General features: G+C 31.1%; 3 protein-coding genes across 3 annotated transcripts; 1 reads left to right on the forward strand and 2 right to left on the reverse strand.

Moving 5' to 3' along the window:
• The first annotated feature begins 1,548 nt into the window (after positions 1-1,548).
• LOC130813785 (uncharacterized) lies at positions 1,549-8,477 on the forward strand. The gene is made up of 9 exons (XM_057679663.1): positions 1,549-2,031; positions 3,696-3,888; positions 4,748-4,884; positions 4,992-5,104; positions 5,767-6,016; positions 7,311-7,469; positions 7,737-7,816; positions 7,931-7,980; positions 8,094-8,477. Exons 1-9 carry the CDS (start codon positions 1,645-1,647, stop codon positions 8,231-8,233), a joined length of 1,509 nt encoding a protein of 502 aa, XP_057535646.1. The 5' UTR covers positions 1,549-1,644; the 3' UTR covers positions 8,234-8,477.
• A 1,482-nt stretch (positions 8,478-9,959) lies between these two features.
• On the reverse strand, positions 9,960-12,108 carry LOC130813787 (trihelix transcription factor ASIL2-like). The gene has a single exon (XM_057679664.1). The coding sequence runs from the start codon at positions 11,796-11,798 to the stop codon at positions 10,134-10,136; it is 1,665 nt and encodes a 554-aa protein (XP_057535647.1). The 5' UTR covers positions 11,799-12,108; the 3' UTR covers positions 9,960-10,133.
• Positions 12,109-21,847: 9,739 nt separating this feature from the next.
• Positions 21,848-24,711, reverse strand: LOC130813788 (transcription repressor OFP17-like). The gene has a single exon (XM_057679665.1). The coding sequence runs from the start codon at positions 24,289-24,291 to the stop codon at positions 23,518-23,520; it is 774 nt and encodes a 257-aa protein (XP_057535648.1). The 5' UTR covers positions 24,292-24,711; the 3' UTR covers positions 21,848-23,517.
• Between the last annotated feature and the right edge of the window lie 53 nt (positions 24,712-24,764).

The following is a 24,764-nucleotide window of genomic DNA, read 5'->3' on the forward strand; positions in this document are numbered from 1 at the left end:
TTCACATAATTTTTAGTTTTTATTGAACAAATGTGATGGATGATTTCGATTTGATCAAGAGTCATAAATTTGAATAATTCAACAGTTTTTTTAGTTTTAGTTAACTATAAATCTACAATATTACGACTAAATAATTAACTATGATTTGATTTATTTGTAATTGATTGAACTTGTTTAATGATGATGTAATTTAGTTTTAATTGAACAAACATGGTAAATTATGTTCTAACATATTACCAATTCTATAACTATCTACTTACAAAAATGAAAATGATAACAAATCTAGTGAATTTCAATAGAATTAATGTTAATTAAAGCGAACAGAAGTTAATTGAAGTTGAACCAAATAGTCGAACGGAATTACAACCTTCAGATCAATTTTAATTCGAATCGAAACTTATTGATAACTGAAATCAAATCGCATCGAATCATATTTAAGCCCATCAATTACAATTCCGTACCCAATAATAACATACTTAGCTTAAAACATGTCTGAACTCGTTTCTTAACCGATGACAACTTAATCGACACTAAACCAAGAATGAACCGAGTGATTTTTTATGAAGTGATCTATAATCAAACTGAAATAGTTTTGAATAAAAAAGAAGATGATCTAGTTAAGATTATGTTACAATTCGAATATAACCCAAATGTTTCTTAACCAATAACAACTTAATCGACACTAAATTAAGATGAAATTGACTAATTTTTTATCAGGTCTATAATCAAACTGAAATGGTTTGAATGAAAAAAAAAAGATAATCTAATTAAGATTACATTACAATTCGAAAATATAAACCAAATACTCCAATTACATATTTACATTTAAAAACTATTCAATACAAATAAAACCCTTTTTTCATTTAGTCTTTTGGAATAGTTAAAATTCAAAAATATCAATTATGGTTTAGTTTTAAGTAGCAATATAAACCTAAGACGTAGAAAGACTACATTGCATTCCAAAATAGACTTCCCCTCATTTGTCTATTTTGGTCGAGAAAATTGTAGTGCTTCAACTTAGTGCTTTCTCCATGATACTAAATTTACCCCACTCTCTTTTGTAGGTTGCCATACAAGTGTATTCCATCTTTATTTTGTGATTATGATTCATATTCTTTTTTTTTTTATTATTATCTATTTAATTGACATATATTATCCTCTTATTCACACGTCTATTTATTTGGCAAAAGTAAAGCTACATTTTTACAAGTAGTGTTCTGCAGCCTACGTAACAACGTTGTAGGATAGAGACTTAAGCCTCATTTTAACTCTAGACTATAGACAAATGTCTACCTTACCTAGGTTGAACAACTTTGTTACACATAGCCTATATAAGGACCATTCGTTCTCACCACCACTAATAGAAGAAGCCCATCATGATGAAGCTTCCACCGTTAATACGATGATGAGTTCATGACTTTATTTCAATGTGTATTGGTCAAATTCATGGGTGTATTTATCAGACTTTTCATAATATTATCGCTAAATTACGCATGATATAATTTATTGGTAAATATTCATTAAAAAAGATATTTATCATAATCCAATTTCAATATATTTTTTCTATATACTAGGGATTTATTTGTACCCATATATGGCCTACAAAAAACAACCCTATTTGAAAATAAGTCAAAAATACTGGCCATGGCTTCTCCTAAAAAAAGGTTTCAATTTTCATCATGGTTAGTCATCTTAACCATAATTTCCTCGAGTTTCGCAACGCCACAACACGGTGTTTTCCGGCAAAAATCGTTGCAAGGTGGCCCCACCACCAGTAAAAGTTATCTGTCTAAGGATGTGAAAGTGTTATACTATGATCAAACACTAGATCATTTTAACTATCAACCACAAAGTTACACAAAATTCAAACAAAAATACTTGTTATATTCTAAACATTGGGGCGGATCTAAGACAAATTCGCCGATTTTGGCCTATCTTGGAGATGAAGAACCATTGTCAAACAATGAAGTGGATCACTTGATTCTTCCGGATTACGCTAAAAAACTTAAGGCTCTTGTGGTTGTGATGGAGGTAAGCCTTAACTAACTAATTACACAAATTTTCAAAAAGAGACAGCGTATCTCTTTTGAGTTGATCAATGTACATTTATTTTTTTAAACTGATTATATATAATTTTAAAATGATCACTTATATTTTTAAAATTGTCATTTTTTATAGTACTCTCTTAATTCTTTTTAGTTCTTCTCGTTTACTTTTTTCACAATTTCAAAACAAATTTTAAGTCTTAATATCTCTAACTATGCATGATAAAAAATTATAAAAAAATACATAATAAAAAGTATACATTAAAACGAATCTAATAAGTAATAAGATCTCACATGAATATATTTTATCTTCTAAACATGTTTTAAAAACCTTAATAAGATTTTTCTCTCCTCAAGGTAAAATATTTTAAACGAGAATAACATTAGAGAAAGGAGAAAATATTACTTATAACCGTAGAGTAGTCATTTATAACTATAAAGTGATCAATTAAAAAAATAAATTAATTATATAGACTTTTCTCACAATCTCATATAATATTTGCTAATTTATTAATGACCGGATATTTATTAGGAGTAGGACTTTATTTTAAAGTTCGTTTAAAATAATGGAATATTCTTTTAGTTGGATAGTATTTAATGAATTACTTATTAATTTCTTGTACAATAGGTCAGATAAAGATTGAGTTGTGCTTAAATAAGAATGGTTGAGCTTGAGCCAAGCTAATCCCAAATAAAACACAAAACGAGCTCAAATAGATTGGACCCTCTCGGCCCACTCCAAACTAACCCGCCATAGTTTATAACTTATTTATTTGTTTTTGTCAATTATAATTACAATATTAATGATTATAAATCTTTAGTAATGTATCATGATTCAAGAAAAAAAATTCTAATTAACCCGTATAATTAAAACCCGCTTTTTACTTGTTTTATTTTTATAAATAAAGAATCTGTTTAAAGTTCAATCCATTGTAAAAAAAAAGCCATCTTTTTAATCTAGAAAGGGGTTAGATAGATTATAATTTCTTGTATTTGCGGAAATATGGTAAACAAAATAAGTCGATTGTTTACTATAAACTAAATGATTACTTTGTACTTAAAGCTAAACAAAATAACGCCATTTTTATTATAGGATTTTCTCTTAGCTCTATTATTAATTTGCAAAATGCTTATGTGTTTACATGTGACGTCAACTAAGCATTTAGTTTCAAATATTTATTTATTAGTTTAGACTTTAGAATATGAACATGAATATGTTTGATTATTATTTGTCGGTGTAAATTTCAACATTTGCTAATTATTCTTGGAAGGTAGTATTATCTCATACTTCATACGCATATAATACATAAGGTTTTAGTTGATAAGATCTCTAAACTAATAGTCAGATTTAAATTTAACAAAATATAAAAAGAAAAATCTAATTTTTATCTCATTTCGGACGTGGTCCAAAACTTTATCTACAGTACTCACGCGGAGATATTATTATTATTATTATTATTATTATATAATAATTAATCATGAATTCTCTATTTTATTATTATAGGTCATATAATTATGAAAGCTATATGATGTAATGACAACAACTCATAGCAACAAACATAATTACATTTATTGAACCCAACTCTTTTTTTTTTTTTTTTTAATTATGATTAAGAATTGGTAAAAGGAAAATTTTATTTTGTTGTGAAGCATCGATTTTATGGAGAATCAAAGCCATTTGGAATATCGTCGATGGATGAAATCGTAAAAAATGCAAGTGTACGTGGATATTTCAATTCGGCGCAAGCCTTAGCTGATTTTGCTGAGTTAATAACTTATTTGAGAGAAACGTTATCCGCACATCATTCCCCAGTTATTGTTTTGGGTGGTTCTTATGGTGGAAGTGAGTCAATTTTCTATCTCTTCTTTTTTTTTTTTTTTTTTTTTTTACTCTTAATTCTAGTTTAATTATAAATAATTTTATGAGTTATTTTCATGTTAAATTTATAACTTTTTAATTTTATTTCATTATTTAATTTCATGCACTTGTTAACCGATGGAGTATTAACTGATAAAGTATACAATATATCATGAACTTTAACCATAAGTTTGAGTTTCTGGTTGAGTTGGTCTCTTGACGTGGAATCAAAACCCAACGTTACAAGAGGTCACGAGGTTCGAGTTTCATCCACCCTTCATCTTAGGTCAATAAACTAATTTAATCTTAAATATCGCTAATTGTACTTTATAAAAATTTATTAGTAATATAATTTACATTGAAACAATCAAATAATATCCATGCACTTATGGACTATTTTCAACTTATAGATCAAATCAATAATAAAATGTCAATTAATAGGGATTTTTGGATCAACAAATCTTGTGCAAGACCGTTTCACCATAAGACGAGCCTATATAATGTCTATTTTTCTAATTGATTACTTTACAATTATAAAAGTTATCATTTTAAAACTATAAGTGGTCACTTTAAGGTTATAAGTGATCACTTTAAGGCAATAAAAAAATATATATGATTAGCCCAATTGAGTTGATTTAACCATGATTAAGACCGTCTCGTTTGAGAATTTGTGTTCAAAAATTGTGTCAAAAGATGGGACACCTAAACTAAATAAAAAAGAATGTTAAATGTCATTATAAAAAATTTTCCTAACCTAAGGCATATTTAACTAATGAATAATTTTTAATTCAAAAAAAAATAATAATTTTGATTTTGATTTTGATTTTGATTTTATATGGTGCAGTGCTTGCTTCATGGTTTAGGCTGAAGTATCCTCATATTGCTCTTGGTGCTCTAGCTTCTTCAGCTCCAGTGTTATATTTCGATAACATAATTAAACCAGAAGATGGTTACTACGCTGTTGTTACCAAGGATTTTAAAGTAATAATAATTATTCCAAGAATATGATTGACTAAATTAGGTCTATTTAATTAATTAATAATTATATTTTATTTTTATTAATTTACTAATCAAGATTTTGTTTTCAGGAAACTAGTGAGAGTTGCTATAAAACTATCAAAAGATCGTGGGATAAAATCAATAAAATTGGATCCCTTCCAAAAGGCCCCTTATACCTTAGTAAAAAATTCAACACATGCGCGTATGTACAAGAATTGCTCCTCTATAAGATAATATTTTTGTTATATAATAGATCTGTCAAATTTTAACCTAATCTGCAATTGGCTAGAAATTCGATTATAATTTTAATTATAATGCTAAAACTTTGATCCGTGATTTGAAAATGACCCAAACAGGAAAAGTCAGATCATATACGATCGTAGATAAATCCCGACCATTTTGACCCATTTCTTAGTTTTCGCTACCTTTTCAATTCAATGTCATGATTTTTAGACATAACTCAATATATTTGTAGTCAATTTCTGTGTTTTTAGACAATATTTTGTTTTTAAAACCTTAAAATCGGTATAGTTCCTTTTTATAAGTATATATTTCCTATAAAAATTTAAAAAACATAATATATTTTTTTCAAAAAGTATGATGATAAAATAAAGAAAATTTCTAAATTCTTGACTCTTTGGGTTAATTAGAACTTGATTTGATCCAACTTAAAAGTCAAAACTAACTCAACCCGCTCATCCAAACTGTCCATCTGAATAGGAGTTTATATAGAATAACAAAAAATTGAAAGCAAATCATAACTAAATTTTAGACATCAAGACATGATCATATATATATATATATTAATTAAATTAAGAATGTAGTTTGATTAAATTAATAAAAATAATATATTTGTGGATGCAGTGAGTTGAATGAGACAAATGAGTTGACGAAGTTGTTGGAGAACATGTATGATGTAGTAGCACAGTATGGTAACTTGGTAATAAACACATCCAAGATTTGCAAAGCAATTGATGAAGGAAGTAAAGGGAAAGATATTATTAGTCGTATTTATGCGGGTGCTCTTGCTTATTTTAATGGAACCATCAAATGCCTTGATACACAATTTTTCAACAAACAATATCCTGAAACCAATGTTGGATATGCTTGGCAGGTATTCATGCATCTTAATTATTTTTAAGAAACTCTTGTGTATAGATTTTGTTTACGCTGTTTCAGAGTCCACCAATTTTAAAGGATAGTAATAATTCAACAATTTTAATAGTCATGTTTATTCTCCTTTATTAATCTTATTTTTTTACAAATTTCATTTCATAAAAAAACTTTTTATGATCAAACTTTCATCAACATGATACATATTATAAAAATTTACATTATAAATCATTCTCATTCTCACTATTTAGTACCGATTATCAAACAGGCCGTAAGTTTCATTTAAAAAATATATACTATTTTTAGGTTGGTGCACAGTAAAATAGTGTAAACCAAATTCACATAAGGCTTTAGGAATCATTTTTCAATATTTCCATTCGTTAAATTAAGTCCATGTTTATTTGGAGAATTCTACTTGATCAACTTTTTTCAAGTGATCAATACCCAATTTTAAGTTGTACAGATTCTAATAATTCCCATTCATTTTTTTTTTTTGAAAAATAAAATATTTTAACTTTTTCATGATTTTTCTATACAATAATCTTATTTATTGATTAATCATGAATAATTCCAACTTTATAGGGTATTTTCCTAGAACACACACTTGGATAATCGGATGACCTGCTATAATAATTTTTTTTTAAAGATAAGTTAAAATAAAATATCAAAAAATATGTAAAAAAAATGTTAAACATGTTTTAGAATTTTTTAATGTATTTTTTAAAATTTATCACTAATTTTATATTAAATTTTAGTTTACTCTAGGCAAATAAACCCCATAAAGTTGGGATTATTCGTGGTTAATTAATAGATGGAATTACTATAAAAAAATATGAAAAAGTTAGATTGTTATTGGTAATTTTTCCTATTTTTCTATTAAAAGAAACTTTTTAGCTCCGCTAATTTTAATTATTAGTTAAAGCTAAATATTTTTATAGAATATTTTTAGGAAGAAAACTCATTTTTTATTTTATATTTATAATATAATAAAGGAAAATTATCAATGTTATTCCTGAATTTTGACACTTTATCAATGGTACCCTAAGTTTTTTTTTATTATCAATGGGTTCATTGTATTATTGAGCGTTTTACAATCGTAACCTTTTTAAACTTTTCCGTCCAAAATCGTTCAAAACCGTTAACTTTTTTTTATGTTTTGAATTGAAAATTAAAAGAAAAAGAAAAAAAATTAACGGTTTTAGACGATTTTTAACAGAAAAAATTTTATAAAGTTATGGTTGTAAAACGTTCAACAGTAATAAATTACACTTTCTAATCTTTGATTAATGTTGTAGAGATGTAGTGAAATGGTGATGCCAATAGCAATTAGTACTAGCAAAATGTCCATGTTTCCAAGTTATACTTTCGATCTACAACAATTCTCATTACATTGTAAGGAAACGTATAATGTTATACCTCGTCCACATTGGATTACAACGTACTATGGAGGACATGTAAGTCAACAATTTCATGCATATTTTCCTCATTCATGCATCAACTTAATACTAGTCCCTCCGTTTCAGTTTATCGATTACACAATGTTATGATTTTTTTATAAATTATGACAAACAAATTAAAACAAAAAGAATACGTATATTATTTAACTTTTCTCATTAAGATTGAAATCTAAGGCATGAAATACTTGTATTAACTCACCAATCAATAAATTAATTTTCTTTTATCTTTTTGAGACATTTGATAAATTATTTTACTTTTGACAGGATATTAAGCTAACCTTGAAAAGATTTGGAAGTAACATTATTTTTTCAAATGGATTAACAGATCCATACAGCAGTGCTGGGTAATTCTCTTAACTAATATAAACAATAGAAAGTATAATTAAAACTTCTTTTGTTTTCTTAAATTATATGACTTTTATTAATCGTGTTATTTTTATATGGTTATATTTATATAGGGTGTTACAAAATTTATCTGAGAACATCATTGCCGTTTACACAAAACAAGGTGAATTATTTTTTAGAAGCTTTTTCTTTGTTTTAAGAACAATTTATTAAACGGAAAATAGCATATTATTATATAATAAAAAAAGGAAATAAATATTTGAATTATATTTCTAGGTTCTCACTGCATGGACATACTAGCTGCCAAAGAAGATGACCCTGACTGGTTGATCAACCAGAGGGAAAGAGAAATCAAGATCATTAGTGGCTGGATCAAAAAGTATCAAGAAGATCTTCATAAATATCTTAACAACTAGCATTTTGTACTAAACACATCATTTTATAAAATTCCAAAGTCTTAAAATGAAAAACTAAATAAATGTTTCGTGTTGTGATTGATGTAACAACTCATGAACGCATTGAGTTGTGTGTTACTATCCTTTGTAATAGTAACACATTTGTTTCCTCTTAATATCTAGCACTATATATAGGTGCAAGTTCTTGTAATACTGATATAGAAAATGAAATAGAAGATAAATTGATATAAGTTTATCTCTTATACTACTTTTCTCCGTATATTTTCCTTACCTTTTAACAATTCGAACTTTCTTTTTCTCTCTCCTTTTTTTCTTTACATTCCTTTTTTTTCTTAAAATGTTATCCAAACATATTACTCCTTTATATTTTCTTTACTTATTCTATTTGGTTTTGACATATTTGTCGATGCATATTTTAATTTTAAATATTCTAATTGTACTTAAAGTAAAAATTATAAAAAGTTGATATTTATAAAATTTACAATAAGACGAATTAAATAAGATTCCACATGACTATATTGTAACTTATAGATTAAAAACAAATCACAGAATAAAAGTGATTAATAAATAGTATTAAAAAACCAAATAGAACAAGTAAAGCGAATAAGAGAAAGTAAATTGTTCTATTTGTTCTTCAAATCTAGTTACTAATTACTATTAAATTTTATTTTAACATTAATCTATAATTATGCATAGTCCAACGAAATAATGAATGAAATAGTACACTGATGTTGTAAAAAATAAACATGAAATTTAAAATTTATTGGACGAACTAAGTACATTTTTTGTTTTTTTTCTAAGTATATTTCGATCCACACCTTAAAAATATTAAACCCACAACTTGCGACCCGCCCGGCAAACACATTCCATTGATTCAACCAGCTTTTAACAGACTAGAGTTGTGCAACGGGCTAGACGGGTTTCAATGGGTCGGGTCAAGCTTTAGACGTTTGGCCCATATACTCAGCCCATATTATACAATTAAGGATAGTCTCTTGAGAACTCTTGAGAGACGTATTTCAAGTCGAACCCATTAAAGATTAATATCTACTTATCATATTCTTAATGCCTACTTGGGTACTTATATTATCCTTAATGCTTACTTACCGATTACCGTGTCCTTAATGTTTATTTTCAATATCTTAAATATCTACTTACATTATTTTTAATGTCTATTTACAATCTTTTAAAAAATATATAATCGGCTATCCAGTTAGAAATGATCTCTCAAATAGACCGTCTCTCACAAGAATTTGTGATTTTTGTTTGATTATCGGCTCGCACTGTAGCCGGCCCGTTGAACACCCCTACAACCGACCACCATTAACCAGGTCTATCAAGTATTAACACCTCTTGTGGGAATAGAAGACCAATATAACAACTTTCAGGTGGATGATTCTATTTTTCTGGTTTGATATCCTTATATGTAATGCTACAATTACACAGATCAAATTAACTTAAAACTTCAAATTACATTTAAATAGAACAAGTTTTTATAAAAATATTAGCTATTAGTCTTTATTCTGGAGTGGTTTACACCAAACACATACTAAGTTACTAACAGCGTAATCCTCAATCAAACATGCATTTTTTTTTAATCACAGCAAAACAATTAAATTAATCTCATTCTGAAAATTTAACTGTTAAACTTCCCCATAAGTTCCTTCCATTTTCCAGCAACTGTTGCAAAATCATTGATTCGAATTCAACCCAAATAAAGCACAGATCTAACAATTTTCTCATATAGATTAACCATCATCAATTACAAAACATTTTGAATCCTTTTTTCACAATTCAAATGTTCATATTTCATAACAATCAGACTCTTCCAATCTTTTCCAACCTAATAATCAGACTTCTGTTCCTACTCACTTGCTACAATACCTCTAAGTTGTGATTACTAATTACTACTATCACTATTAGCATGATTAAGATGATTCTCATGTAAATGGTGATTATTTATTTCTCCACCACCAACACCACCACTTCCGCCGCCTCGGCTATCACTGTTATTACTCGCACTTCCATTCACATTCATTTTCACATTCAAATTCCCATTCCCATTCCCATTTCCATTCAATTGGGAAAGCTCAATTTGTGTTTTAGTCATAAACTTCATCCTTTGCAACTCCAACTCCTTGGCAAACTTCATCCTCTGCATTTCCATCTCCACAACGTGCTGCAATTTCTTACTTTCAGCTGCTTCATACGCTTCTCCAAACTTCAAAATTGCCTGTGTTAACTCCCTTACCGAATTCCCCCACATTTTAACAGCTTCTTTCTTCTCTCTTTTCTTTGCTTTCCCCCTTTTTTCCCCACCAACACCACCCTTATTCATCTCCACATTCTTCTGCTTTCGCATTTCAAACACAGTTCTTTCTGGTGGTAAACTGTCCCCCGAATCATGAGACCAATCTTCCTTATCAGTCGTTTTCCCCCTTTTTTCTCCACCAACACCACCACCCTTATTCATCTCCACATTCTTCCGCTTTCGCATCTCAAACACAGTCCTTTTTGGTGGTAAACTATCCCCTGAATCATGAGACCAATCTTCCTTATCAGAATCTGACTCTACCGGAATTGAAGCCTTTCTAAATTGTTGTTGTGGTTGTTGAATCTGCTTACTCTGCTCCTGCATCTGCTTCACCTGCTGTATCCACATACTACTATTCCCAGTATTGTTAAAATTACTACTACCAGAACCAATATTACTACCATTATTGCTATTATTATGATTAATCATACTATTATATCGTAATCTAGCAACCACCTCTGCATTCTGTCGTTGTTGCTGCTGTTGTTGTAGCATCTGTCTCACAAGTTCTTGGTGTTGCTGGACTTGCTTCTGTGATGGAGTCTGAAGATAACTAGGAGGGGAAAACGGAAGCGGTGCAGGTTGTCGAACCCCAACCGGAATTCCAACGGGCACCGACTTCAATCCACCAGTAGAAGCATTACCAGTTTGTGGAGAAACGGTAACTCCGGCTACTGACACTGTGCCCGACCTAAAACCCTTACTAGCATTCGGGGCTGCGGTCATGGCTGCAGGACCAATTAACCTATCCAACCGTTCAAAAAATGGCCAGCGACTCGGACCACAACCATTTTCAATCTTTGCCTTTTCAGTCTTATACTTCTTCTTTACAGTATCAATCCGATTCTTGCACTGTATATCCGTTTTTGGAACTTTGGTATAATCTTCTCGACTACTAACAATATCAGCAACTTCTTTCCAGTGTTTTTGCTTCAAATTCCCTCTACTCAACTCCATATACCTTTCTCCCCACGCATTAATCAACACCGACGTAGCTCCTTCGCTCCAACAATCCTCTCTTCCTCCACCACCACTACCGCTGAATCCACCGACGGAAGAAAGACGAGACATTGGCTGGATCGGAAGCGCCAAAGTTAAAGAACTTGGCGTCGATGGAGACTTCGAATTTGGAGGAACAGCTGCGACAGTCACAGCAGTTATTTGATTCGAAGGTAATGGTTGTGGTAAGGGCGGAGGGTCAGATTCGCTTCCTGAAGAAGGATGCGACTGGATTTCTTCGTCTTCGTCCATGGATCTGAGGAGAGAGAAAGTTGAGAGAGAAAAATTAGGGTTTTTTGGGGGAGAAATTGAGAAGAGAGAGAAAGGGGAAAGGAAGAAGTTTGTTGGATTGCCGTTAAGGAGGGGATTTTGACGGTGTCCGTCCGTCACGGTATGGGAAACCGAGAAAAGACACGTGGCAGGAAAGAGAAAAGTTGGTGAGCTTAACGTGGGAAAACTTGGAATTGCCGGTTAATCGGTCATCGGACTGATTAATAAGGGTCATTTTTTGCCGGATTTTTGGTTGGGTTTGGTGAGTCCAAATGTCCAATTATCTTTTGTTTTTGTACGCCTGTTTTTATTGAAAATTTATTCTCTTCGAAGTTAAATGTATGAAAATTTTAAAATTAAATAATTTTAATTGTAAGTTTTTAAAAATTATAGAAAATTTATATTTAAAAAGTATATATATTTAGATGAATCTAACAAAATCCTACATGAATATGTTTTTTCTTATGAATCGATAAGGAATTGTGTTCAAAGTTTGACACTAAAATTCGTAAATTTCATTTGAGAAGAACACATGAAAACAGATGAAGTATTTTTAATCCTAGGTGATTTTACCAAAAAGCCTTTGTATTAGAGTTGTTATTTTTTTTAATAATACCTGATTCATTAATAAAGAATCATACGACATCTACATCAGATATAAAAATTAACAAGTATATAACAACTTTAATGAAAGATAATTCAAAATTAACAAAACTACGATCGTTGTGTATGAGATATGAAAATTTTAAATATCCTCTTCCACATCGTTGTTTGACATAGCATTCTACGAGGGGGTCTTTCGATCTGTTATAGTCTTAAGATAAAATTGAATTTAATGTAGTTGATGATAATTGCAATTTCAGTGTCTACTGTATTATCGCATTAATCTCTACCAACAAATCAATTACAAATCAAATTTCATAACTCCAAAGTCTAACGAAAAAAGAGATCAAACCCCAATATATTAGTAGAATGAACCCAATGAATAATTCTCCTCACTGTGTATTTGGAGCAATTTCTTTCAAGACAAAGAAAGTATTTACTCATTAAATTAATAGTTAATAATTTGATTGGTTGATTGTGGGGAACTAGATTGGGAAAGCTGTTTTTGTCTTTTATCCAACAATAGAGTTTTATAAGTATTGAAGTCTTGCAGTTATGCAGCCCATAGAAAAAGAATATGCACGTCTGAAGTAAGGTAGAAGCAAGAAGTCCAGGCTGGTTCATTGATAATTTGATATAGATTAGGCAAGTAAAATTCTTCGACCATTTCCCCTAATTTGGAGGTGTTCATTCGGGTTATTGATCCAATTTCGAGTAAGGTATTTTGGATCCGTTTAAAAATCGGGTTTTGCATTTACATTAATTTTTACATTATTCTAAATTCATTTTGAAATCAGGTTAAGTCGGGTTCGGTTTCAATGTCGAGTAAATATCAGGTCATTGAGTCTGTTTTGAACACCTCTATCTTAAAATTATAGTGGGCTTATAGGTGATTAGGTAGAGCGAGATATTCTAGCATCCAAATTACAGTTGTTAATTAGATCGGACCAAACCGAATCAAAATCAAATACTTTAATTTTTAGATTTGGAAATAGAACCTGTCATTCGATTTGGTCGCAATTTGATTCGAATTTATCCTAGATCGGTCCAGTCCAAGTTAATTAGACCGAATGGACCGTGTGAAAATTTTCTTTTACATTGACTTTTTGTTAACTTTTGATTTGTTGGTTAGTCAAATAACCAAAAAAAGTGTTTGTTAAATGATTTTTAAGCCAGCTAAAAAGCTAACTTTTAAACAAAAATTTTTTTTAAAAAAAAAAAAAACTCCAGTTAGTTTTTCTATTGGCTTTTGGCTTGTTGACCCCACTTTTTCTCTAATAAACAATCAAAAACTAATAACTAAATTTACCAAAGATCTCCATAAAGTTTGCTTCCAGATGAAAGAATAGTTTAAAAAGATACTTTGACCAGAAGGTACAAGTTTGCCGAATAAAAGCTCACAAAGTTTGTTGTCGCATGGTTTCAAGGAGTTGAAAAACAATGAACCAGGGACGAACAAACTAGAATATTAACGTGGGAGAAATTAGAGAAACATCTCCGACGAATTTATGTTCCTTCGACCTTCAAACAATCGTTGTACATCCAAAGGAACACCCTAAGGCAAAGATTCGGTTTGTGTCTGATTACATCCAAGAATATGAAAATCCATCGGTATTGTGTGACATTAATGAACCCAGGAGATGAAGATTGGACAATTCATAGGTGGCTTTAGAGATCATCTTAAAGAGTAGCTTGAAATCATGCCCAAACCAACCATTGAAGTGTATTACAACATTAACCCATGAAAAGAACCTAAAAAGGAAACCTTTCATCCCTACCACCGGAAAACCCACCTTGTAGACCTTTCAACAACCACCTTCTCATCTTCTTCCATAAACTTAATCATCATCATCGTACCTAGCGGATCCAAACTATAGGAAACTTTGATCAGAATCCGAGGAGGAAAGGAAAACAACAACTCATATCCATAAACAAGAATGTGGACAAATTAAAGAGTCCTCCAACTCAAGAAAGATCCTCAGAATGTTACATTCCTAGCACAAAGAAGTTTACCAAAGAAAAAGATATATGAAGAAGGTTGTACACTTCAAGTATCATGATAAAAATGGTAATGAAGTTTAGCATAATTATGATGGAAAAAACTCAAGATAGGTTTATTTGTTCTCCTTCAATTATCTTCAATTATCTCACTTTTTTTCAAAAAATTCATTTTAATGTTTTATCAGTTGGAGATGTTGTATTTGACGGTAATAAAAATTATTAAAAAAAAAAACTTTTTTATGATCAACTTTTCTTTATCATAGGAATAAAAAGGTAAAGCTAAAAGACACTTCCAGTATCCCACGCAAGGCAGGGTTTGGATAGGGGGTTTTATTTTTCCTGAAAGATGCGAACAAAACATACCGTTCCTCCAAGAAAGGAGTAAAGAGATGCGCGCGCAGTCAAGAAACCCCCCAATTGATACCTGCGACCAGTTGGGGTCGAATCCCAAACTTTCTGCTCCACATGCAGATGCTTTATCCATTGAGCCACAAGCGCTTCTGGTACCATAGGAATAACATGATACATTCTACAAATCATCTTTATTATCATTATTTAATACTAACAATCAAACAAACCGTTAGAATTTAAAAATTCTTGAATAAAACTCTAAAATACAACTTGATATGTTAGGTTTTAGACACATTACTCGTATGGATATTATAAATATAATTTCCCATTTGAAAACTTTTCTGAAACAGTCGTATTATTAATGAGATTTCATTAGTCGTTTTTAGCACCTAATTTTATATATATATATTTGTTCATTACTAATTAAAATTTAATTAGTGATGGTAGTAATTTGAAAAATTTCTATGATGATTGGAAACTTGTCAACTCGTAATGTAGTTATGAAGTGTAACAAGTAACATAAACTTTGGAGATTAAACTTAATGTTGATCAACTACCCATAACTTTTCGGGATAATTATAATACTTACCCGAAAAATTTATTTACCCATGTTGAGAATAAATTAAACATTTCATAAACATATACAAGTGATTTTTAAACATGAAGTACAAGTTAGATAACTTGTTACATATACAATAATTTTACCCAAACCTTAAACTATATTAGATAAACCTTTCTTACACCATAATAGACCAAATTGAGGACAAAAACCACCTCAAATCAGCCCCAAACAGCAGTCCCATATGGCTGTCACCTACCCCCTTTTAGCTCTTTGTTTACTTACATACTCAAGCAAATTGTTCTATTCAAAACCCCCTTTGTTCCACCCAAAGCTTGTGCATCATTACAAGCATGCAAGAGGCAAATATTAGAAGCAAAAACACTTCATTTTCAGACCATTTTATTCTGCCATAATCCCCAACAAATTGCTCCCAAATTCATCCAAAAACAAACACTAGAATCCTTCAAAATTTTAACTACTAAAACACCTTCTTTTCTCATCAAATCTTCTTCAAAAATCCAACTAAAACTTTTGAAAATTTATGTTTATAAACTCAAATCTCCCATAAAAATAATCTTCATCTTAATAGCTTTCCATAAACACCAAACTTGAAGAAATCCACCAAGTATAGAGTAAGATATGATCATTTCTTTATTCCACTAGTTTTTGTTAAAACTTGTTCATGTAAAACATTTTTTTTACATGAATCTTTCTATAACTAAGATCATTATAAAATGAGTATTTTATCTTTTAACTAAGAAAATCATCACTTATAAATCTATAAAAATAGGCCATAATAAAAAGTAAGAAGATGTATTTCCACAAACATATAAATTTTGTTACTTAAAGAATTCAAGTAAAATTATGGGACTTAACTAAGTATGTTGCTCAACATAATAAGTATACTCCAAATATGTTAAAATCATCACAAGTATTAGTCTAACAACTCTAACTAGGGAAAGTTAAGTGCATGTAAGAAATCCAAAATTATTATTGATTTTTAGATGAATGCAATATGTTTAGTTGAAGAGTTGGAGATAAGACTTGAAGGGCAAGAACCCGAAGTTAGAACCTCGTCTAAGAATGCGTAGGAGCTTACGGAATAATTATATAGGCTTGGAATCGAGGTATGTCACATGGGTGATTTTTAAAGGATTTAAGAACAAGTAGGAAAAGTTTGTGTATAAACTTGTTTTTAAAAAATAAAATTCCCAAAGAAAAGTTCTTAAATCTTGAAAAACGATATCAAAATGATAATTTTGAGAATGGAATAATTTATTACATGTATTATTATTGTGGGCATCATGCATGGTTATTTTATAAATTGTTGTATGTTTAAAGGCATGTTTAACACTACTTTGTGAAAGTTATTGTGGTGGAAAAGATTATATGAACTTTGAAAATATTTGAAATTCATTTTAAAAGAAATTTCCAGTAGCTATATGTTAAGAAAATCTCTTGAATACTTTTTGTTGCAATTATTCGTTAAATTGATATTTTAATAGATTTTAAGGTGTTAAATACTCTTATTATAAAACATTGTATTAGATAAACTCTTCATCATCAAAAATAATTAATAAAAATATATTATAATGTCTCCGATTTGGCCAGAATATGTTTAGTTTGGAATTTTTTCATGATTTTTGAATAATCGTTAAATTGTTTAACGGTAAATTGTAAAATGTTAAAATATAAAATAATTACCAAAAAAATACATATGGACTTGAAATTTTTATCACATACTTATATGGATATTAGGTAAAATTGACAAAAGTTTGGGAAGGTTTCGTTGACATTTAAGGACCTTAATAATTTTTACTCGGTTATTAATAATTGGTAAGATTGAAAACGATAAAATATAAAATAAATACTAAATGACGTCTTTTGGACATAAAACTTTTATGAGACACTTATATAAACAGTAAATACATATTAAAAAATTTATATGGATTTTTGTGACCATATATGGACTTAAATAAATTTTATTCCGTTTATCGGTAAAATAACGATATTAATTATTGAAATGATTTTTAATGGTTATTTAAAATTTTATACCCCTTAAAATAGCTTCTTGAACATCATATAATTTTTATAGTATTTGATTCGGACTCAAATAATTTTAAACCTATTTTATTCTATTTATCGATAAAATGTCTATACAAAATAATAAAACATCATAAATGACTTTTATAAGTTCAAATGGCCTAATAAACATGTTATATGACTTCTGGAACTTTGGTATAATTTTATAAAATATATTATTAATTATTTACTAATTTATCAAGTTAATAGAAAATGGCTATTTATTAAAAGGTGTAATATTGTTAATTAAATTAGGGTATAAATAGACCTATATCAAAAATTTATAATTATATTAATAACATACTGCCTCATAGTATAAAATAATTTTAACTTAGATGGTTTATAAATTTTACGGATTTAAGACACCATTTAAATAACGGTAAATACCTAAATTGTCAAAAATAATTGTAAGATAGTTATAAATTCGCATAACCAATTATAATATGACGGAACAACCTTAAATTCATTTTAAATAAGGTATTACTAGGCATGGCCACGGGGCGGGTTACCCGGAACCGAACCGGTCCCGAACCGCTTGGAACCGGAACCGGAACCGGAACCGTTTGCGACAGGTTCCGAACCGCCCCGAACCGCGAAACCGTGAAACCGCCGGAAAAAAGTCGCCGGAACCGTGAAACCGCCGGAAAAAACCGTCGTGAACCGGGCCAAAAAACCCGCGGGTTGGAACCGGAACCGGTCCGGGAGAACCGGTCCAACGGTTCCATGGAACCGGTTCTGGAACCGGAACCGGGACCGGTCCGGTTGAACCGGCTCAACGGTTCCATGGAACCGGAACCGGGACCGGTCCGGTTGAACCGGCCCACCGGTTCCATGGAACCGTTGAGCCAAACTAGCCGTTAGAGAGCCGTTAGAGAGCCGTTGGAATCCATCCTATAAATACTCATCACTTTCAATCATTTTCATTCACAACTCATCTCTTCTCCTACTCTCTCTACTTAATTCTTTAATTACGCAATTATTCTCTTAATTACATAATTAGTCTTCTAATTATTTCTTAATTTAGTTAGTTACATAATTAATCATTTATTTATTTCTTAATTCTATATTTCTATTTTTACTTCTATACTATCAATCATGTCTTCATTTTTGAAAAAAGCCACAAAAAAAGTTACTAAAGTGGCAAAATCATTAGGAGGTTCCAGTTCCTCCAAAAGAAAGGCCACTTCTACTCCGTCGGTATCAACAACACCCTCCATTAGTAATTATAATTATGAACCTAATTATCCGGAAGGGTACGACCCGGAGTTACATCAATATGCAGAAGAAGTGGAAAAAGATATACAAATTGAAGAAGAAGAAGAACAAGAAGAAGAACCAACGACCCCAATTGGGGTACATATATCTCGACAGTCATCAACAAGATCAGATGAAGAACAAGGAGAACAACAACAACAAAGACAAGCTCGTGGTAAACGAGTCAATTTCCAAACTATCGGTTAGTTTTATAATTTTATTCTTCAAATTAATTAAACTTTAAATTATTTATTTATTTAATTATAGTTTTATAATTTTAAATTATTTATTTAGATGAAGATGAACCAGTAAGACAACCTTTTCCGGCAATGCCACCTTCTAGTGGTAGAGCTGTTTCACATGTGTGGTCGTATTTCACAAAAGAACCAACCGAGAATCCAGATATGTTCCTATGCACTTGTCAAATTTGTGAAAGTCAAGGAGTAAAGCCCTTAGTTTCATACAATTTCGCCAGAGGTAAATACTTTTTAAGTTTTTTATACATACATAATACATTCATACATTATATATTCATATTTTATAAACATTTATTTATTGTGTTTTGTGAATACGTGTTAGGTGGTGGAACGGGATCTTTTAACAAACATTTGGCAAAGAAGCATGGAATCACAAAAGAAACTCATGCATCAAGCGGCAGCGGGACCACAAGTGGAAGCCGACAGACACAATGGGACATTCCCAACACAGGTATGCCTTTTAGATATAATCGTAATGACATGATTGATGAATTTTCTAGGTATGTAATTTGCGATGAATTGCCTTTTAACCACGGTGAAAGTAGGGCATATGAGCGTCTCACTAGACAACAATTGCAACCACAATTTAGAGCAATCCCTAGGAACACTCTTAAAAGACGAACAATTAAATTATACGAATCAATGCGCTATGACCTAGTTGAAATGTTTAAATCGTTTAATGGTAGGGTTAGCATAACAACTGACATATGGTCTGCTCCCCCACATTTAGAATCTTATATGTGTGTAACAGCACACTGGATAGATCGAAATTGGATTATTCAAAAAAGAATAATTGCTTTTGAGACTATGCCAGAAAGACACACCGGCGAAAACATAAAATATAGATTAATAGAGATATGTAGGGAATGGAACTTATTAGATAAAATATTTTGTTGTTCAACAGATAATGCAACCGCAAACATAAAATGTATAGAACTTTTATTTAACGAACCCGCCTTTAGTTTAATCCTTGGGGGTAGCTTATTACACATACGTTGTTGTGCGCACATAGTTAACTTATCTTGTCAAGTAGGTATAAAACAATTAAGTGAATTATTAGAACCAATTAGGGATATAGTAAAATGGCTTAGGATCGGAAAGATTAAAAGAAGATATAAACAATTATGTGACCAATACCAACTTAAAAAAGTGTATTGGTCATTAGATACTCCTACACGTTGGGGGTCAACGAACGATTTATTAAGAAAGGCGATTGCTTATCGCCCAGTAATAACACAACTATATAGTGAGTGTACAGATAGTTTCATAGCTGATGAAACTTGGGAATTAGCAATAGGTGTACATAACATATTAGAAGCGTATGACCACGCGACTAAGATTTTTTCTTATGTTTATGAACCGAACGTTCACTTAGTAATAAGTGAATGTATTACTATTTTTTATCACCTGCTTAAACATACACAAGAAGATACTAACCCACAATTAAGGCCGATTCTTGCTGAAATGATGGAAAAATGGAAATCATATTTTACCGATTTTCCTTACATTTATGGAATCGCAACCATTTTGGACCCACGTTTTAAAACCGAGGTCCTAACCAAAGTAATAGGATTTTATTATCAAGCGTTAGATCCATGGATGATGATGGATACAACTTCATCATCGTCAGGAGGAGAGTCAGCGGAAGCATCTAATCAATATCAACCACATGATGATGACGAAGACGAATAGGATCAATCCGACAAGCGACAACGATGAATCAACACTCAACAACTATAAATAAAAGGTATGACAAAGAACTACGTGGGCTTTGATTCCTTCGGGATACGTAGGCAGCTTAGTATTCATTTGGGTACTAGGTTCAAGTCCATTTTCTCCCTCTTTTTTTATTAATCATCTTTATCGACATTATCATTGATTCGTTTCTTATTAATTAATTTTTTTCCATTCATTTTAGTAAATATTTCAATAACGATGACAACTTGACATGCAATGAATTTCGCTAATAATCAAGTAATCATCAAAGGTACGTCCGCGATATTATAGTATTTTTTTATTATACAAAAATTTAAAGAAAAAATTAAAATGGAACCGATGGTCCGACCCGCCCGTCCCGTGAGTTGGAACCGCCGGAACCGCCTCATGAACCGCTAAGGAACCGTTTGGAACCGCCCGGAACCGGAACCGTTCGCGACAGGTTCCAAATGGAACCGGAACCGGGTGGAACCGGAACCGGATGGAACCGGAACGGAACCGGACCAACCCGGACCGTGGCCATGCCTAGGTATTACAATGACTTGATTAATTTGGGCCTTGTTGGAGAATTAATATGTATTTTGCAAATCAATTATTGATTTTATTACTGGCAAAACTAGTTCGTATTTAAGAAAATAGTGTTTCATGAAATTTTATGTCTTAATGATTTTATACTGTAACATCCGATTTTTTTTTAAAAAAATAAATAAATAAACTAGTTCGTTCAACTATGCATTTTTATCTCTACTTTTATTAAAAAATAATTTTTTATATAAAATTCAAATTCTAAATTCAAATTCTAACTCTTTAAAAATATTTAGCTTAATTAATCATAAAAGACAAATTAAGGAAATTAAAGAATAATATTGTTACACATTGGTTTAAGTAAGAACAATTATACAAAAAAAAGTTATCTACGGGAGAAAAATTATATTAAGATTCAACCCAAAATTAGCTTAATAGATACCATCATTATTTTATTTATAAAAAAAAACGGATACCGGGTACCCGGTTTCCAAAAATATGTGACCCGGATCCGGATTATCCGCTTTGCAAAAACCTGGTAAATTATTCGGTTTTGAAAACCGGATCGGATATTTCGGATCGGGTTTTTTTGCACACCCCTAGCGGGTACATATGCCACAGCAAATGTTGTGTGCGTGATTAAACAGCTCACCAATGTTTAGCGCGTATTGTTCACAATACCATTATGTTACACTTGCCGGACATGTCGCGAACGGTAGACCGACTACTAAACGATTCACAGGATGACTCACAAAGTACCCATGTAAACTTATGATATGAGTTTGAAATTGATTTGGATCCATTTTGAGATATTATGATTTATGATGAAAAATGAGAATTTGAAATGACTATAGAGCCATTGAACTGGATTTGAATGATAATATGATTTATCAAATGAAAAAGCATATTTCAAAATGAATTTACTCAAATCAAAAAGGTTTTAATAACTTGTTTGACGGACACTAGTGTGTTTATACTCAACCTTTTTGCTGATACTATACTTTATATGTTTTTCCAAAGGTTTTGTTTTTAGAGTAAACCCCTATGACACCTCGACGGAGAATGGATATGCGAACAGAAGATGAACCCGTGTTGGAGTATGACTCCCCTTTTGTTTAGATCTCTTTATTGTATTTGAGAGACTATTAGTTTAGTTGTTTAGATTTAGACTATTTTAAAGATGTAATTTAAACTTTGGACTTATTTCGATTTGGTTGTAATTTTCCTATATTTTAGACAATTAAGACTTCTGTTATATTGCTTTGGTTTGGTTCAAGTATTTTACTTGGATATTGGTTTGACTTTTAAGTAACCCCTTATTTGTGTTGGCAAAAGTAAATTTCCGCTTGATTAATACTAAATTCCAATTAATGTTTGCCTTCATAATTCGAGACGGTTACATTTTCTTTTGATATTTGTAGCATTGCAAGAGCAAGAGGTATTCAAAATAGATCCGATGATCCAATTATCACCCGATCTTATAATCAAATTCGATTTGCCCCAACTTAAAAATTGATTCACAATTATTTAAATACCAATGTAGATACAAGATTTGATTTTAAATCAACTCAAAATCAGTGCAATAACTCAAATGAATACCTCTACATATTCACGTTCCAACAAATTTAAAACGAATATGGTTTAATCCATATTGCTACAAGTTACATGGGTAACATATTAGCAACCTGACAAGCTAACACAAAATAAACTAAACAGAGGACGTCTCCACCATCCGTTACTATTTGCGACCTTTTTCCTCCCAAATACTACATACCAACTTAATGGGAGAAATTTGCAAATTAAATAAGACAACGTAACTTACTTTTGAAGAATTCTTGGGATGCAACAATTAAGGGTGGTTTTCTAAAAAGTATAAGATTTTCAGTTGTATAGAACTCTTAATTTAAGGGCCTTAAATATTAATTGACATAAATTTATACAATCTTTGACTTAGTTTAAATACTTGTTTTTAGGCTCTAAAAATATGAAAAAATATAAAATAAACGAAATCAGTAATATCAGAGTGTATTTTGGGCCGCCCCCATGCGACATGTAATTGCTTCATAGTGTTAAGATTCTTGTAAATAGAGGGAGAAAAAACCAATTTAACATCAAAGGGATGAACTTGGTAAAGAGTACTATAAACTATGTTACTTAGACTCTTCATTTTGCTTCACGTATCTGTGTTCAATTCTTAATGGTTGGACATTGGTATAGCATTTAGACTCTTCATTTTAGACGTTAAATTGAATATTTAGACTTATCTGCTACTTGAAAACATTGTAGTATCCTGACATGGTACTCGAGTCCGAGTAATAACATAGACTATAAAAGATGAAGATGCATTGGACTATAACTCTGTTGAGGTACTTGTCTCTTGAGTGCTCTCATTTTCTTGAGAGGAAGAAAGCATGTCCTTGCACAACTCCCCATAGAACCTACACACCAAATCAATGAAAACTGGACTCTTCAAATTCCCCCAACAATACAGAAGCTCCTCAACATCCATCAAGTCCTTAACCTTCCCTTCTTCAACGATCATCTCCACCAAATGATTCTCGAAACTCTTGCACATGTCTTCATCCTCCTCAAGATCATCCGAGCTCTCTTTCTTACTGTCATCACTTATCCTTACATACCCCGGTGTTATAGGTGAAGGGAACGGCTCCTTAGCATGTCCACCTTCTGATGGACTTACACTTCTAGGATCCCCCATGGTTTGATCGGTTCCTTCACTATCCGTGTCTTTAGTCTTTCTTAGGGAGAATAGAACTGTTAGAAGTTCAGCAATGCGTACCTTTTTTATGGGTTTTTTGGCAGATTGAGCGTGTTTCTTCCTGCGAAAACGTTTCTTGAATTTAGAGAGAGAAGGGCGGCTTTTCCTCAATCGGAATTTATTCTTGGGACGGCAACGAGGGAATCTAAAAGCTTTAATGGAGAATGGTTTTCTGAACCTGACAACTTTCGTTCTGAGTTTGGGTTTAGTGCGACGTTTAGGCATTCGAAATGTAGGAGTCCTTGAAGAGAATGAAGGTTTTTCAAAATTATGCTTAAACATGGATAAAAGTTTACTACAAGGCTCAATCACCTTAGCTTTGAAGTGAAACAATGTCTTTAGTTTCATTTTCTAAGATCCCGATTCAGAACGCAATGATTTTTGAATGGAGAAAGATGGGATCGGCGCATTCAAAAGACGAATGGTAAAGGGAAAGAAAGGGATATGATGTTGTGGTATGGTGGTTTGAATCTCTTAGGTTATCCCAAAATTTGAAGGATAGGTAGATAATACTGAGGCACACGTCTAAAAAGCTTCAGAAAAGTGGCATCCCATGAACTGAACTCTTAAAAGAATAGTAGTATTCTACTTCATATGATTCTACCTACACCAACCAGAAATGAGAAATACATATTTTGGGGTACCAGTCATCCTAGCTGACCACCCACTAAACCTTAAGTTGACTATGTCATCCTCCCTCCAAATTTGAGCAAATGTCTCATTTGAGCTTTGTACAAATATAAAGGCAAAATAATATAAAGGTGTCAAAAAAATTTAAAAAAAAAAAAAAAAAAAAAAAAAAAAAAAAAAACAGAACGTGG

This window comes from Amaranthus tricolor, chromosome 5 (assembly GCF_026212465.1).
Source record: "Amaranthus tricolor cultivar Red isolate AtriRed21 chromosome 5, ASM2621246v1, whole genome shotgun sequence".
NCBI lineage: Eukaryota > Viridiplantae > Streptophyta > Magnoliopsida > Caryophyllales > Amaranthaceae > Amaranthus > Amaranthus tricolor.

Excerpts from the sequence above, each read along its gene's own strand:
- LOC130813785 (XM_057679663.1), top strand. The coding sequence starts at position 1,645 with ATGGCTTCTCCTAAAAAAAGGTTTCAATTTTCATCATGGTTAGTCATC. Across the intron at positions 3,889-4,747 it reads GGGTGGTTCTTATGGTGGAA|TGCTTGCTTCATGGTTTAGG; the intron begins GTGAGTCAATTT and ends TATATGGTGCAG. Across the intron at positions 7,817-7,930 it reads GATCCATACAGCAGTGCTGG|GGTGTTACAAAATTTATCTG; the intron begins GTAATTCTCTTA and ends ATATTTATATAG.
- LOC130813787 (XM_057679664.1), bottom strand. The coding sequence starts at position 11,798 with ATGGACGAAGACGAAGAAATCCAGTCGCATCCTTCTTCAGGAAGCGAA.
- LOC130813788 (XM_057679665.1), bottom strand. The coding sequence starts at position 24,291 with ATGAAACTAAAGACATTGTTTCACTTCAAAGCTAAGGTGATTGAGCCT.